Genomic DNA, 16,679 nt, shown 5'->3' with positions numbered 1-16,679 from the left:
GTAGCTAATGTGACCAAGGGGTCATGGGGTCCCAGCCATGCTTGACACCATTGCAATCAATGCCATCTGAGCACCCTCTGCTGGAGGAAGCTAAATAATAACACTATTTGCAACAGCCGCTGTGTTTTTCTGCATTGTTTATTTGGTATGATAAAAGTTTTTGTAGCTACAAAAATAACACCAATACAGATATGTTCCTGAAATTGTCATATCAGTCACTTGATATCACTTGGGTTGCATCCGTTTGTTTTGTTTTTATGAGGGTGAACATCACTTTCTTTTCTATATCCAAAAACCCACCCCTCCACTTTGTTTGTGTACCTTTAGCTAAAGCTCGATACCATCTTGTCTGTTAACCTTTGTTTTTTTTTCCTTTTCTGCCTTCTTTTATCTTTGCATCAACTACAATTATGTGCACCCATAGAGCCCGTCAGTGGATACGATCCACTTATCTTCCATCCACTTGTCTTGGCACCCGTGGGCTTCTGCAATAACGCTCACCCTCCCCTTGATCCCGCCGCCACCCACAGCTAGACAGCCTACTTAATCCCACGTCCCTGCAGCGACCCGGCCTACCAGCTTGTTGGTTCTGATCAACACCAACTGACACACACTCATTTTACAGATCCCTGATTTCTTGCTTGTACTTGATTCGAGCACTCGCAAGCCCTTAAAATACTCGTCGTTATTTCTGTCTTTGACATTACAGTAGAGGTCAATCACTGTGGCTACTACAACTGTTGCTGATAGCGGTGTAATGAGCGTTATTTAGGTCAGCGGTTGTCTGACTGTGTAGCCTGCTGGACACCAGTTACATTACTCCTGCTGATGCGTAGTTAGCGTCTGTGTGCGTGCACGTAGCTAGTCAAAACTAAAGTCAGCTGTGCAGAATTCTTTTGCTGGATCAATGTAAGCAATTTAAAAAGTCCAGTCCAAAGTTGGTGTAACGGTTGTAAAGTGAGGGTGTGAGTTCATATTTTGGGAAGTGAGAACGTTAAGTCCACCTGCTGTGTTGCTGTTGTTATTTGGAGTTTGTTGAAGTCCCCGTGTAAAGGTGGCAGGGGTCAAGACCGTTATGCACCAGGAGCAGCCCACGTGCTGTCTTCATTCATTTCGTTGACGGCGTGTCTGCTGCTTTTGCTGCTCAGTCCAGCCTACAAAAAGTGGTTTCTTCTGTTTAACTTTGACAATATTAAACTCTGTGTGATTTCCGCTGGTGTTGACTAATTAGAAAAACGAGATGGGGATTGGTTGGCGGGCGTCCGCTCAGCAGGAAAACAGCAAGAGGGAGAGAGAGGGACTTAAATTTAAATTTTTACTCTTGCTTTGACAATGTAAACATATGTTTCTGATATCAATAAAGCACCATTGAAATTGAGGAGAGACAGACAGAGTGCTGTCTTTGCTCTTTAAGCCTATAAAATAAGGTTATAAAAGTACTTAATTCTTCAACCAAAACATCAAATCTAGGCTTGCACCTTGGTTGCACCTTCTGGCAATTGTAGCTGAACTTTCAGGTTTTTCTTTTTAAGAAAATCCTCATAAAATCAACAGTAATGATGATAATAATAATATTAATGCAAACAGAGCTCTGGTATTGGACTAGTATCAGTATCGGCAGATATCCAAATTAAGGTATCGGGCTCGGATCAGAAGTGGAAAAATTGTGGATCGTGCATCCCTAGTCTGTACTTTTTTCCTTATCCTGCTTTCAAAGATGGGACTTCACATCCACGGTCTCTTTCACGTCTCTCACCAAACGTTACCATCCTCGACTTAAACTGTATCGTGATTAAATAATCGTGATAGTTTCATCACCCAGGCCTAAGTGCTGTCTTTCCATGACCTCTTCTCAGTCTTCCGGCTTCTGTTGGCATCTTCCAACAGTTGCACTTTTCCTGTCTTACTCTCACATCGCTGAATCATTGGGTTTCATTGGGAGTGTAACAGAAGCACACCTCTGAGTAATGGGGCCAAGTTCCACTTGAGCCTCTGTAGTAGCTTTGGAATTGATTTTTGCATCATCTGGCTTCTTCTACTCTAGTATTATGAGCACATTGCAGTTATTACTGACAACTGTCAGTATTTTATTTATTTATTTTGTATTTTATCCTTTAGCATCCTCATGGAAAATGTTTATGGGTAATACGTTAATGGTAATGTCCCTTACCAAAAAGTAGTACATGCAAGTATGTTTCAAGTATACTTCCAGTTTAGTTTTTATATACTTATCAGTACTATTTTTTGGTAAGGGGTGAGACTGTGGTGGTACATCAGATGGGATTGTAGTCGTAATGAAAAGCTCAGTAGTACAACAAGGGTTACAGAGTTTGCAAATATATCTTGTAGCATGCATTATTGTGTACCTGCTGTCACCGCTGAGTCATTTCCAGTAGGGCTGTGCCATATTATGCATGTTAGAAATGTACACGAACTCCTTGTCAGTAATGCTGGTTAGAGCCAGACTGATGGATTTTTTGAGGCCGATGCCAATAACGATATTTGGATGAAAAAAATGCAGATAATCGATAAATCGGCTGACTTGCCGATAGCCGATAAATCAGCCGATATTATTATTATTATTATTTATTATTATTTTTTTTTAAATGTTCTTTTTTGGACCCTTAACAAAAAAGGTATGAGATAAAAGCTGAAGCTTTGTCCTCATATTGATTAACTTTATAACAGAGAAGAATTTTCAAGTTCAAAAAATGCAAAAATGCAATTGGAGCAGTTAGGGGGTTATTCAGACGGGCCAACTAGTAAGATATCACTCCTGAAAATGATCTTTGCCATGTCACGTGAGGTAAATCTGCCCTACGATTGGATTTTGGAAAACCATGTGACAGAGAACCAATTCCGATTGGACACTCACATTGCACACGTCATCACACATCTTCTATGAGGAGTACCAAGATGGCCAACGTCGAATCAAAGTCGCGGAGTTAACTTTTCAACAAAAAAATGTTAGTTTCTATCTCATATCATTTAAAAGTTATTTACAATTTAGTAAAGCTTGGTCCCAGCCATCGTATGTTACGATGTCAGCCCCAGAGGGTTTAATGGCGAAACGGCAATAATTCCCAGAACCCTTCCGGACGACCAGTGAATTTGAATGTTTTAACCTCTTAGCAGTAACGAAGTTTTCCATGCTAGAAATAGGTTCTACACAAGTGGGCTTAATAAAAAGCGTGACCGATGCATGAAGCACATTTGACACATTACTACATAAACTGATTTAATCAAACTGAGTTGAACCTGAAACGGGGAAAATGTGGGTGAATGTAATCGCAAAGTTATTACAAGTAACTTCCTTATAAGCTTACTTGTGTGCTTTTGTCAGCCGATCAGTGCAGTGTGACGGCAAACTAAGGTGGTCGGTGATGAACACATTTAAGCAGGGGTGTGAGCAGCTCTCAGTTGAATGGAGTCAGAGCTCCATCTACTGGACAAACGGTGCAAGGACATTTATATTGCCGACACAAACATTATTTCAGTAACTGTTCTGTTTATGAGAAATTTTCGGTGTTCTATCGGCAAAATTTCGGCCGATAGTAAGTACTGTGAAAAGGGCTTATATCGGCCGATAATATCGGTCGGGCGATAATATCGGTCGGGCTCTCATACCGGTGTACATTTTTACATGATTATATATTTTTAAAGAAGTGTCATTGTGATATTAATAGCTGGGTTTCATTCCACATTAGGTGAGTAGAAAGATATATACAGTGAATGTTCAAATTTATTGGCTGCTTCTGCAGTGGCGACTCGCGAGGAGAGTGTTGGCTACATTGTAAACATAGTTACTGGATTAATGTCGCTGACATAATAATGCAGCGACCAGCTAAGTTGAATGTGTGTGTGTGTGTGTGGTCTGTTAATGTCAGTTGTCTGTCTGGGCAAGTATTGTGGTGCTGATGTATGTGGTGATTAAATCTAGGGCTGTCTCGATTTGGAATTTGGCCCAGGAAAGGCATTTTTGTGACTGATCATGTTGGATCAATTAAACACAATTTAATTGCTAACTCAGTGCATGTGTTCTCTCACTTCATTTCACAAATATGGTGCCAGCATTTCATTTTTATTTATCACAGATTTCCTTCAAATATTGTGCAATAATTTTTAGGCAATATCGCCCACCCCTGAGAGGATGTTTTAAAGTCCTTCACTGTACTTCAACAGCAGATAATTTGAAGGGTCTGTGAAGCAGGCATGATTTCCTCATGTATAAAAAGTGTTAAATGACATGCGTCTCCATGGGACAAACAGCTGTACAGAAGGGAACAAAGATGAAACTGAGGCTGGAGAATGTTTTTAACTTCTATTCCACTATGTGGAAAATTGGATTTGCACATTTTGTGAGGAAAAATGCAGATAAGAACCTGCCCAAAGGAGTCACTTTTCAGGTTATTCAAAAATTTCTAATGGCTTTTCCACATGCATTTCTTTCCTTGTTCACCTAAATATTTGTTGCAATCATTTAACTAATTTTCCTGAAAGTCTTTTTTTCTCTTCTTTTCTACATTTGGTCCAAAGTTATTTCCTTTGTCATATGTTCATGAGCCTTTAGTTTTGGGTGTGAAATTAGCACCATGACCTGTCTTGAGCTGCTTCTTGGCTTGGTCTGCATCAGCCACCAACAACCTCAACATCTGCACCAGCATCATGGATCTTAGCCAGAAAAAAGCACTATATGACCAGAAAAAAGCACCATATGACCAAAAACCCGAGCTGATGTTTCCTCACTATTTGATACTTCTTATCAGAGTCTCTAAGTAACCTTTTGTTTCCATGCCATCAATACAGCAGTACCCAACAATTCTCTGAAGACTCCTCGTGCCAAAGACATCCCTTTGTTGCCTTTGGTCACTGGTTAGTGTCCAGGTCTCAGTAAAAACAGAAGCCACCAGGACCCTAAAGACATGAACTTTCTTTCTCATGGATAGGCAAAGGCATCACCAAACACCTCTGTCCAGCGACCTCATGACTCAGAAAGCGCTTCCCAGATGTCCCTTGACCTCAAAGGCTGAGTACCAGGCGATGTGAATGCCATTGTCAAGTGATGTCTTGTGCACAAGTGTCACCCAAAGTCAACAGTTAGGTTAGGGTGGTATTGGCATCAATCAAGGCATTGCTGAAGAAAGGTTGTGAAGAGGGAGCTGAGTAATAATATGATGATCTTCATTACCTTTCTTCCGTGGTACAAATATTTGGTATTGACTCAAAGAATTGGTGAGAATTGTTTTCTTTGCATGGTGAGGCAGGGAGCTCCGAATACAACTGCTTTGACGTTAGTCAGGCGGCATTGGGGGCGTCTGATTCGACCCCTTGTTTTCTGGAGGCGTTCCAGGCTTTGAAAGATCCTGAATACGCTATGGGAGTATAGATCCCAGTTGGCCTTGACACACCTTCAGCTGGCCGGGGAGAGGGTCGTCTCAGTTACCTTACTTGACTTGGACGTCATATGTCTGAAATATCTGCACATCATTTGTTTGCGAATCGGCGCAAATAGTCGATTACATAACTAATGTATCATGTACTAGGCAGCGCGGTGAAGAAATGAACAAAATGTTTTGAGTTTAAGATGTGGAAATGGATGTTCTTGTGCTAAATTCTCTGACTTGTTATTGTGTTTCTCTCCTCTCTTCTCTGTCTGCTTGTAGCGGTCGTACACACTGATTGTAGAAGCCTGGGACTGGGACAACACCACACACACCAACGGTAAGTGTTCACCCACACACATCCTAACCCTGTGGCTTTTGTGCAATAAACCAAATGTGTCTAGATCACAAGGAGAGAGTCTTAACTTATTTCTTATCATAAACATTCAAACTCCTGTGTATGTTGTTACAGTCTTGACACCCTAGAGTATTCGATTCCGCTCATCTTTTTGTTTCTTGGCCACCGGGTGCAGTGCTTTATAAAATACTAAAACATGGAGCTTTGAAGTAGTCGGGGATTTTCAGCCTGTTCAATGTCTTCTATGTGCAGAAATTAATTTGGAGTTTGTTGTTTGTCTTTTTTTATTGTTTGACATAATCATCAAGCACTTTTTATTTGTCTGTAATGTTGTTGTGGTTTTGCTGTTGTCTTAAGTATCGGCACAACTTGAACCTTTTAATTAAAAAAAAATGTCAGCTGTATCCTCAGCTTTAGATGATGACTTGATTTCACTTTCATAGTCACTTTTCGTGCACTGTTGCTCTCTTGCTTCCTTATCCGATACGGATTATGGTTACTCTAGTAGCCTGTGTCAGGTCCTGGCCTAAATATGAACTTGTCAGCCTGTGAGCTTCATGTAGTGGGCACAGGCTATATTTGTACTGTTGCCAGTGTTTGAGTCTCGCTTTCAAGGCATTCAGAGATGGTGCATCTACAGACTTGGCGGGTAACGTGTTACATATGTCAGTTTCTATGTTGCTCAAACACTGTAACTTTGTCATTTTGAGGGCCCTGTCCTTCCTCAGCTTGAACTGGTGCCCTCTTCTGTTAGTCCAGTCTGTTTTAACCTACAGTAGCCTGCAGCTACAGTGCCATGTGCTTGTACATCTCAATAATACAGACTTGACGATCCTTGTTTAGCAAGTGTTTTAGCATATGGATGGCACTTGATTGCTGGAACTAATCTAGTAGCATGGTGTTGGATGTTCTCTAACAGTTGACTATCTTCCTGTATATGGGGCACCAAGCATCATTTCTGTGCTCTTAATGTGAATGTACTAGTGACATCAAGTTCTTAAACACGAGTGTGTCTAGGTGGACTTATGATCTTCTGATTGGGTCTTGAATTTTATTTGCCTTGTTCACTTTCTGTTCACAGTGAGCGCAAAATGCAGGGGTTAAAGTTCTGTGTCGCTGTGACTGATTTCCGTCCATTGAGGCTGCCAAAAGGTGATATATGAGATCACTGCAGATCTGATGATTTTAAAAGGGGCGGAGTCTTACTAGACTATTGATTATGATATGCAGCCTCACCGATCAGCTGCTTCTGTGACAGTTGCTGACAGTGGTCTTATATCCTGGGTTTGTGAGTTTCTGTGAAGGCTCTCAGTTGTCCAGGTGGTTTCCATAGTAGAGAAGCTTGAATCTTCGACTGGACTGAGTTCCTTGACGCAAGAACGTTTCGCTTCAAATCGCAGAAGCTTCCTCTGCTAAAATTCTTGCTGAGGGTAGCTTTTGCGATTTGAAGCGAAACGTCTTCGCGTCAAGGAACCAGTCCAGTCGAAGATTTAAGCTTCTCTACACTGGGTTGGTGAGCTTTAACTGATACCCTACATTATGGATTAAACTGAATTTTTATTGGCGCACTTCTTTAGGATAACGGTGCCCGTGCGTCCTGTCTAGCCATGGGAGGAGTGGCGTCATCTTATGGAACACATGCAGTCCAACTGTGCATGCACGCTGGATGCATCCTGTTTGGCTGTGGATGCTATTGTATTTGTCTATTTATTTATTTTTTTTTTTTTCCGAGTGCCGCAGTGGAAATATATCTAATGCTGCCAGGCCTGCAACAACCCCTGTGCATGCAGGGGTGGCGTGCTCCACCTGTGTGGAGAATGTGTTTGAGGCAATCAGGATTTATTTTTGTTTGCATTGTCTGTGAGGACTTCAGTGGAAGTTGAGAGACGCAGCTCCTGGACATCATTCAACAAGTCCGTGAGTCATTGTTCACACTTTTCTTCTTGTTTTTTTTTTTGTTGTTGTTGTTTGTTTTTGTTTTGTTTTTTGTTTTGTATTAACTGATTCCATCAGCTCAAAGTGATTTTAATCAGTGAAATCACCTGGTGGGGTTGGTGGTTGCAAAGAAAACCTGCACCTTCTTGGCCTGTTTTGGAATCAGTTTGAGACCTTTGCTGTAGACCTTCGTATGATCTGCATACATCTATATGTGAATATTTCACCTACTTCTGGCAGGTCATTGATCTTTTTTTCTCTCTCTCTTCCCCAAGCTCCTTGTTTCCAGAGCTTTTCTTTACAGTAGGAAATATTTCTACTTTTTAGTGTGCAGGCTAAAAGCTGAATGTTCTCAGTCTTGTCTACTTGTCCATCCATATAAAGTATAAATATCCAAAAGCGTATTGTTGTTGATTGTAAATTTGATCACATTATCTTGTTTTGGGGGGGTGATTTATTTGATTGCCGGTGTTAGAATTGGTGCTTTTACAGTCATCTGAAATCACCGTGTAGCGTCATAACCACCCAAGACAGAAGAAAGGCGGGCTTGTTTCTTGGTGCTGCACTGGCCGGACAGCTGTTTCCTGTTTTCCTTTGACTGTGTCCGCCAGGCGGACTCCAGTCTCTTCTTTCTATCTGTCCACTATCCCAGTCTGAATGAACAACGACCCATCGTGTGGACAAAGCTTTGATCTGTGGATACGTCGGCATTTTGGATGATTCCCCGCAGCTGTTTGTCATGCAATCCTGTGCTTGAATATCTGTCAACTCTAGTGCAAAGCTGCTCCTGTTTGAGGTCATGACATCCTGTTTTGTCCACATCAAACCATCCAGTAGCAGACAATGGACAATAAATAGATGTTGACATCATCCTGTAGATGTATGTGTGTGATTGGACGAATGTCGCTGCCTCTTTCCGCATCTTGGACTCTTCTAATTTGTCTTTACATGAAGCTGCACTGATCTACTATAACGTCCAATACGGTGACTGTACCATCTCATTTAGTCATGTCACCAGTTATTCCAGGTGTGATGTTGTGACCTCTGCTGCAAATTGATGATCTCAGAATAAAGTTAATATTTTACTTCTGTGCTTGATTTTCAGTGTCTTTTTTTTAAACAAAATTACTTTCAATGCCTGCACATTTCACTGCAGTTGTAAGACATTGTTTTCACCCCCTCTGTTTATCTGTAAGCTTTGTCTTTCCACACAATAAGTAATGAATGCTTCATCTATTTGAAACCATTTCTTGGTGATGTATTGAGGAGGCTTGAGGAAGGTTCTTTTGAAAATGCCTATCATCTCTTACCCAACATGGCCACCACACGTGGCACCTTGTTGTTTTCTTTCAAAAATGGCTGTCATCTCTTACCCAATATGGCTGCCACATGTGGTACCTTATTTATTGTTTCTGTACAATAAGTAAAGATTACTTTGTGTGACAGGAAACATTTCTTGGGGGTTATCTGTTATCCAGTATGGCTGCCATAGGTGGCACCTTGAGTTTCATTTTGGCACAATAACTTAAAAACAAAACAAAAAAAAACCTTGTTTGTTTGAAACCATTTTTTGGTGAGTTGGAGGAAGGTTCCTTTCAACAATGACTATCCTCTGTCATTGAATGCAGCTACTCCAGACGTCTTCTTGATTTTATTTTTCGCACATTAAATAAAGAACCTCATCTGATTGAAAATAATTCTTGATGGTATATTGGGGAGCATACAGTTTAATCTTTTAATGACACCAGGTTAGTCCCATTGAGATTAAGATCTCTTTTATAAGGAAGACCTGGACAATTAGAAAGTTTCCAGTTCACCTAACCTGCATGTCTTTAGATGTGTTCTTTTGAATCTGCATGTCATTACGCCACACACCAGTTGTAAAGTGCCCATTTTTTGAGATACCAGTACACCATCTTTAAAGCACCAGTCTTTTTCTATAGAAATGATGCCCCGACTTTATCACTATACCTACTTTAAAAACCTTACTCAACCTTTACCTGCTTTAAATACCAACTTAATGTACAAGCGATGGCATATGCCACGCTTTGCTCTTTTTTTTCCCTACATTACAGTATTTATTACTACTATAAATTATGAAGAATGAAAAACTGCCACTACTATTTGAGTTGTTGCATCAAGAGAGGTCACAGATCAGTGTGTATCCTCACAGAAGTGGAAGGAGGCAACTCTAATGACTGTGTTCTGTCTGTTGGTGGTGATGTCTTCAAAACCGGTAAACTTTTGAGGGGTGGGAATTAGAGCCCAACCATTGGGTGTTGTGGGTGTGTGTGGTGTGTGTGTGTGTGTGTGTGTGTGTGTGTTGTGTTGTGTGTGTGTGTGTGTGTGTGTGTGTGTGTGTGTGTGTGTGTGTGTGTGGGTGTGTGTGTGTGTGTGTGTGAGAGAGAACTACACCCCCCCCCCCCCCAAAGATATTAGGGATTAACTGACAAAAATAAAAAGTTATGTCTCACTGCAATGATTCCGAACATTTCATTATTAACCCTTGGCTTGATGCTTCACAGCTTAAACATGAACTCTAATATAAATATAACCAACAACTAATCAACATGCATCATGCATTCTTCCCTCAGATTGGCAGTTTCCATTGTGCATCAATCAGCATTTGCATACAACTTATCTATTTTGGCTCCGCCTTGCTGGCAGCATATCGGCCACTATTCCTTTGTCACTGTAAAGCGCCCACTCTGAAAATGAGTGGCAGCTGTTATTTTGCCTCTGCCTCATGTAGCTAATGTGACCATTGGGTGATTGGGGGCTCCAGCCATCCTTGACAGCATTGTAAACTATGCCATCAGAGCGCTGTCTGCTGGTCAGACTATGCAGTGAGGCAATTTCCAGTAGTTAGTTTTTTCTGGATTGCTTATTCTGTAACATTGGTTTTCATATCAACAAAAATACAGGTTTGTTTGTGAAAGCCTGATGTGTCTTTCGGGATCTAGTGGCCATAGACCACTTGTTGACCTATGGTTCTACTATGCAGATGTCCAGGTGGTTCTGTGGTCTGCTGGATGCAGTGATAACGGCGCATGCTCTGACCCAACCTTTTAAGCCATGGTTTGTACCAAACCATGAGGGAGGTGTACTACTGCACCCCTAACACCTGCCAAGAAAACTCTGATTTTGTCTGTTTTGTGCTTTCATGAAAATGGGAGAATTCCAGCAGTACACCGGTGGTGGTCTTGTGGGACATACCTGCTGCGTGTGTATCAGTTTGTGAAATTTCCCATGCAAATTTGTTGATTTTTGTTTCATGCGTTGCATAGTTTTGGATGATGATAGCTAATTAGTACCAGAGGGGAGGGGATTGTTGTATTGAAAGTGCATGGGTAATGACCCTGTTGGCATAGTAGCAGCATGCTTAATGGACTGTGCGTGTGCACAGCCGGTACACAGCCCGCCAAAGGCTTTGGCTTCAGTATCACATCTCTTGGCACACATCACTGGCAGACAACTGTCATGCAGAACCTCCACTCCTCTGCCTGCAACACCTGTGGATTACGCGTTTGTGCAAGCAGTAACATTTCAGATGTTAAAATGTTATCACTGGTGATGTCTCGTCAAGGCTCTGCTCAAATACCGTGCATCCAGAAAGTATTCACAGAGCTGCACTCTTCCACATTTTATGTTACAGCCTTATTCCACAATGGATGAAATTCTTTTTTTCCTCAAAATTCAACACACAACATCCCATATTGACAATGTGAAAAAAATGAGATTTTTGCAAATTTATTTAAACAAAACGACAAAGTATTCACAGCCTTTGTGAGCTCAGGTGCATCCTGTTTGCACTGATCACCCTTGTGATGCTTCTACAGCTTAATTGGAGTCCACCTGGGGTAAATTCATTTGTTTAGACATGATTTGGAAAGACACCTACATATAAGGTCCCACAGTTGACAGATCATATCAGAGCACAAACCAAGCATGAAGTCAAAGTTATTGTCTGTAGACCTTTGAGGCAGGATTGTCTCGAGGCACAAATCTGGGGAAGGATACAGAATATTCTGCTGCTTTGTAGGTCCCAATGAGCACAGTGGACTCCAACATCTGTAAATGGAAGAAGTTTGAATCTTCCTAGAGCTCGCCACCCATCTAAACTGAGTGATCGGGGAGAACGGCCTTAGTGAGGGAGGTGACCAAGAACCCGATGGTGGGTTTATTACGTAGGGTGAGTACGGCATGTGGGGTCAGCCCTGGATGTTTGGTGATGTCTGGGGCATTGGGATGGGGGTGGTCCTCTGTCCGGTTCTGCTGTAGTCTCAGAGCCCTACTCTTGGTGTGGGGCCTAGGATGCCGCAGCCCGTTGGAGGGGTGGGTGTTGCGGTGGGTCGTGTGTGATGACAATTGGGGGTGGATGGCTGCTGGTGGGATGAGGGAATGATCTCTGTTGTGGGGTGGTGCTGTCCTGCTCTTGCTTGGGTGGTCTCCTGATCTTGGTCTTTGGTGTTTGGGGTGGGGTCCGGGGTGGGGAGGGATGAGGGGTGGGGGTCATGCTGGCAGTGTTGGGGGGGAGTCTCATGTGCTTCGTGGCCCGGGGGTTTTGGTCCTGCTCCTTGTCTGGGTGCTGGAGCCCCCCCCTCGTTGGGTTCAGTGGTCCCTGCCTGGGCTTTGGGTTTGGACTTACTGGCTCCTTGGCCCGTTGTCCCCTCCGCCACTCGCTCCTACCTTTTGGGAGTCGTGGCCTGAGAAGTGTGGTTCTGGGATGCCCCATTTTGTGGGCCTATTGCGGCACCCTTTGTGCTTCCCCTGGTGTGGGGGGTTGCTTGAGTAGGGGCCAGGGGGAGAGGTGTGGGGGTGCATTCTGGCGCCACCTGAGCTGTTCCTCTGGTGGTTTGTCGAGCTGCCCCGGTGCCTCTGGTAGGTGCCCTTCCTGGCTCCTATGTCCTTCTACAGTCCTTTTTCTCCTTAAGCCCTGCATCCTAGACCCATTTCCATTTGTTGCATGCAGTCGACCTTATGGCTCCTGACATGCCAGAGTGGTCCGTGTCATATGGTAAGGTTCTGTACTCTTGTCTTGGCCCAACACACCAGCCACAGTAGTGATCAGATATTTAGCTGTGATCTGGGTCTCTGTGTGTGGATGGTTGTGGTTTGTGACCGTCACCACAATTCGGTTTTTTTTTGGTGTTCTCAAGGGGATCATGACTCTGGGTCCTAGATTAGGGTATGGATGCTCACTAACTAGACAACAGACTGTTGCTGTCACTGCTTGTTCATGTGTGGTGTTTGTCCTGGTATTCCAGGACAACTCTGTGAATGTCCTTGAGTGGCCCAGCCAGAACCCAGACCTGAATCTGATTTGAACATCTCTGGAGAGATCTGAAAATGGCTGTGCACTGACGCTCCCCATCCAGCCTGATGGAGCTTGAGAGGTGCTGCAAAGAGGAATGGACAAAATTTCCTAGAGATAGGTGCACCAAGCTTGTGGCATCATTCAAGAAGACTTGAGGCTGTAATTGCTGCCAAAGGTGCATCAACAAAGTATTGAGCAAAGGTTGTGTACAGAAATACTTGTGTACATGTGATTTCTTGGTTTTTATTTTTAATAAATTTGGAAAAAAATAAATTAAACACCATAATGTTGTCATTATGGGGTGTTGTGAGTAGGATTTTGAGGGGGAAAATGAATTTACTCTATTTTTGAATAAGCTTGTAACATAACATATTGGCAGTGTTGCCACAGTTACTTTGCAAAAGTAATCTGATTACTCCTTGAAAAAGTAACTTAGTTACTTTACTGATTACTCAATTGTAAAAGTAAGTAAAGTTAGATTACTAGTTACTTTTTTAGTTACTTTCCCCAGCTGCCGACAACAACCCACGTCAACATGATAATGATACCTGTTTTGCCAAAACTCACTTTATAGTCACCCTTTCTTGACTTAAATGAAAATAAATACTTGTTTTATAAAAAGTAAAATAAAGACCTCTTTCTTGACCTCATATTTAACTGTTGACAGCACTGTAACAGTAAAACTTGCAATTTCAAACCTACATTGTTTATAAATGTAACTATTAAATTCTAACTTTTTCTAACATTTAAATTCTCTCTAAACATTTTACTTGTCGAAATTATATTATTTTAAGCAATATTAGTAGTTGTAGTTAAAAAACGGCTTCAAAACTGGACCTTTAATCTAGGGGTGTTGTGGGGGAGGGGGGCACATCCTTGCCCCACGCCCCCATTCCATCTGGATTCGCCCCTGCTTTGGCGTTTCAGCACAAAGAATGGATAACATTTATTTATGCAGAAAACAGGACCAGATTTATAGGTAAGAAAGTTTTATTGCATTTTCACATCATGTGGTCCTCAGAAAGAGTTTAGGTGCATTTGAGTGGAAAATAGTGTTAGTTGTTGACGCGTCACGGAGTATCAGCTGTTTTTTAACGAGACGATACGGAGCGGCTCAGCTCAGAATTCTAAATAAAGGAGGGGAAAAAGTATAAAAATGTCTTTGTAAAGCTCAGTACAGGTGTGCTGATCACCGCGCTTTAAGAGGTGAGGACGAGTCGAGCAGCTGCAAAAAACCACGGATTAAAAGCTCACAGCTCACTGAAAGTGTGCAGTTCAGTCGAACCCCGACCTCCTGCCCACGGACCAAGTTTAATGCTGCTGTGACCCACAATGAAAAAAATAGTAACGCACAGTGACATGGAGAAGTAACTTTAATCTGATTATGATTTGGAAAGATTAACGCGTTAGATTACTCGTTACTAAAAAAAGTGGTCAGATTAGAGTAACGCGTTACTAAGTAACGCGTTACCGGCATCACTGCATTGGGTGGTGGGGGGGGGGGCGGGTGTGAGAGCGTGACCTTTTTAAAAGTTGAAAAATAAGTACCACCCTAATTGCTACTTTCCACAAACAAGTTTGATAATGTTCCCGTTAGACATGTAACTGAAAGTCCTCTGAGCTGGATGGAAGAGTTGCTAACTTGAAGTGTCGTATTTTTCCACGGGCAGTGTTGTTTTTGTTTTTTTGTCTCCATCCATTGAAACACACTTGAGACATTGTGTTTTCTGGTTTGCTTCCATAGCAAGTGGCTACAAATGACATTCAGGTCAGATACTAGGTCTCAGAGAAAAGGTGGAAAGTTATCTTTTTGGAGCACTTGCAGTGCTTTGACTTTTTCTGTGCCAGACAAGGAACCGACACTATCACAGCCTGTTTGTGAATGACGAGGCAGAATTATTTGTCAATATATCTAACTGTTCCCTCAGTGTTAACCACACTCCTCGATGAGTAATACATCACTTTGGAGACTCTCAGATGTATTTGTCTAAAAGGACAAATACATCTGTGTCATCACTAACAACATGCACAGTCATGGAAGATTGTCCGGCAGATTCTATCACCTGGTTTGTGGTGATTACATCAGCCTCTGCGTGTGTTACTCTGAAATCCTGCCTCCTGGTGCAGATCCCATTGTGGAACTCATGACGGACAGTTCTGATCCAGTGATGGAAAGTTTCTTTTGCATGGTCATTTGAAAATGTTCAACTAAAGCTGCACACGGTATGTCAATGATTTGCACTTTGTCCACAATTTTGAGGGATACTGACTAATGGGTCACCAGCTGAACTAGAGAACCTTTGACTCATGCAGAATTTTAGACTGTATGGGTGATACAAATCAAAAATCAGGTACACGTCACAATTCTTCACAGCAAAATAAGGTCCCATGTGACACCTTGAGCTGGACCATCTTGAATGCCATCTTGAACTTCTCAAAATGCTCAATGATGCCAGCAGGGCATCAACACTCACTCAGCTTCTGACTGGGACAGGGCATCATGCAGATTACAGTTTTACCTGACATACCCTGTCAAAATCAACTCCAACCAGCTTGGGGGTTTTTTGCAAGGTGGTGGCTATTGTTTGCTGGACTTTTAGTACTTGGCTGGGAAGACTAACTACAGTTGGGGACCAAACCTGCATTGTTGATGGTGATGAAAACTGTTATGGGTTCTGAATGCTGTATTTCCATGTTGGCCAGCAGACTGTAAATGGATGTCATTGTTTTCTGTGGGGGGATGACAGAAAATTCTGTCACCGTTTACTCCATGCACAGGAAGCGCACACACTGCCACGAGACTTTCTGTGAAAAGTTTAAAATTGGCAAAAAAAAATAAATAAATAAATCTGTTGACAAGGACAAATGGTTCATTTCATTTTTAATGATGGAGAAATACAGCAGAGAGATAATCTATTAAAGTACAGAGCCACCTGGTGATGATTTAGTGGTTAAGTGTTGGGCTTGAGACCAGAGGATCCTCTGTCCCAGCCTGACTGGAAAATCAGTAAGGGCCCTTGGGCAAGGCCTTGATGCCCTAGTTGCTCCCGGTGTAGTGAGCACCTTGTATGGCAGCATCCTGACATCAGGGTGAATGTGAGGCATTATTGTAAAGCGCTTTGAGTGTCTGATGCAGATGGAAAAGCGCTATATAAATGCAGTCCATTTACCATTCAGTATCACACACCTGGCCATGAAATGGCTATATGGCAAATTGACAATCACTTTCAGTCTCTCATAAATAAACATCCCCACAAAAAGTGGGGCTGTAGGTCAAATCTACTTGTCCAAATTAATTTTTACTTGCCCTTATTCAAATTGTCTGATTTAATAACTGTTGCCAGGCAGGGCAGGTGGCTGGAAGTCTACCTGACTCTGGAAAAAAGATGACTTACTTTGACTTTTACCGAGTGTGTGCCTGCTCCACACAGAAACTAACTGAGCTTTTGTGGAGCTTTGCCCATGAGGTTCTTACTGTGATGGAGGTTTCCTACCCTCAGCTTTCCCCTGAAGGTAGCAATAAGTGAATTAAACCCCATCAACAATGCAGGCTGACCCCTCATTTGATACAGAGTTGCTGGCTGACTGCGATCACTCACAGGATCACAGACCAGATCTGGATCTCATATTTATTGCATTCTTCAAATGCAAACACGCGCGTCGTCCCACATGCAGATGACTGACCCTT

The 16,679-nt window shown here is 42.3% G+C and overlaps 1 protein-coding gene across 1 annotated transcript in view; it reads left to right on the top strand.

Moving 5' to 3' along the window:
• The window catches only part of jag2b (jagged canonical Notch ligand 2b), a 104,691-nt gene that overhangs the window by 27,653 nt on the left and 60,359 nt on the right, over window positions 1–16,679 (top strand). The window contains 1 exon segment of the mRNA XM_034162075.1: window positions 5,664–5,721. Coding sequence (XP_034017966.1) covers window positions 5,664–5,721 — 58 coding nt within the window.

This window comes from Thalassophryne amazonica, chromosome 21 (genome assembly GCF_902500255.1).
Source record: "Thalassophryne amazonica chromosome 21, fThaAma1.1, whole genome shotgun sequence".
In the NCBI taxonomy this organism is placed as follows: domain Eukaryota; kingdom Metazoa; phylum Chordata; class Actinopteri; order Batrachoidiformes; family Batrachoididae; genus Thalassophryne; species Thalassophryne amazonica.
The sequence above is the reverse complement of the archived record's forward strand: the minus strand, read 5'-3'. Positions and strand labels throughout refer to the sequence as shown.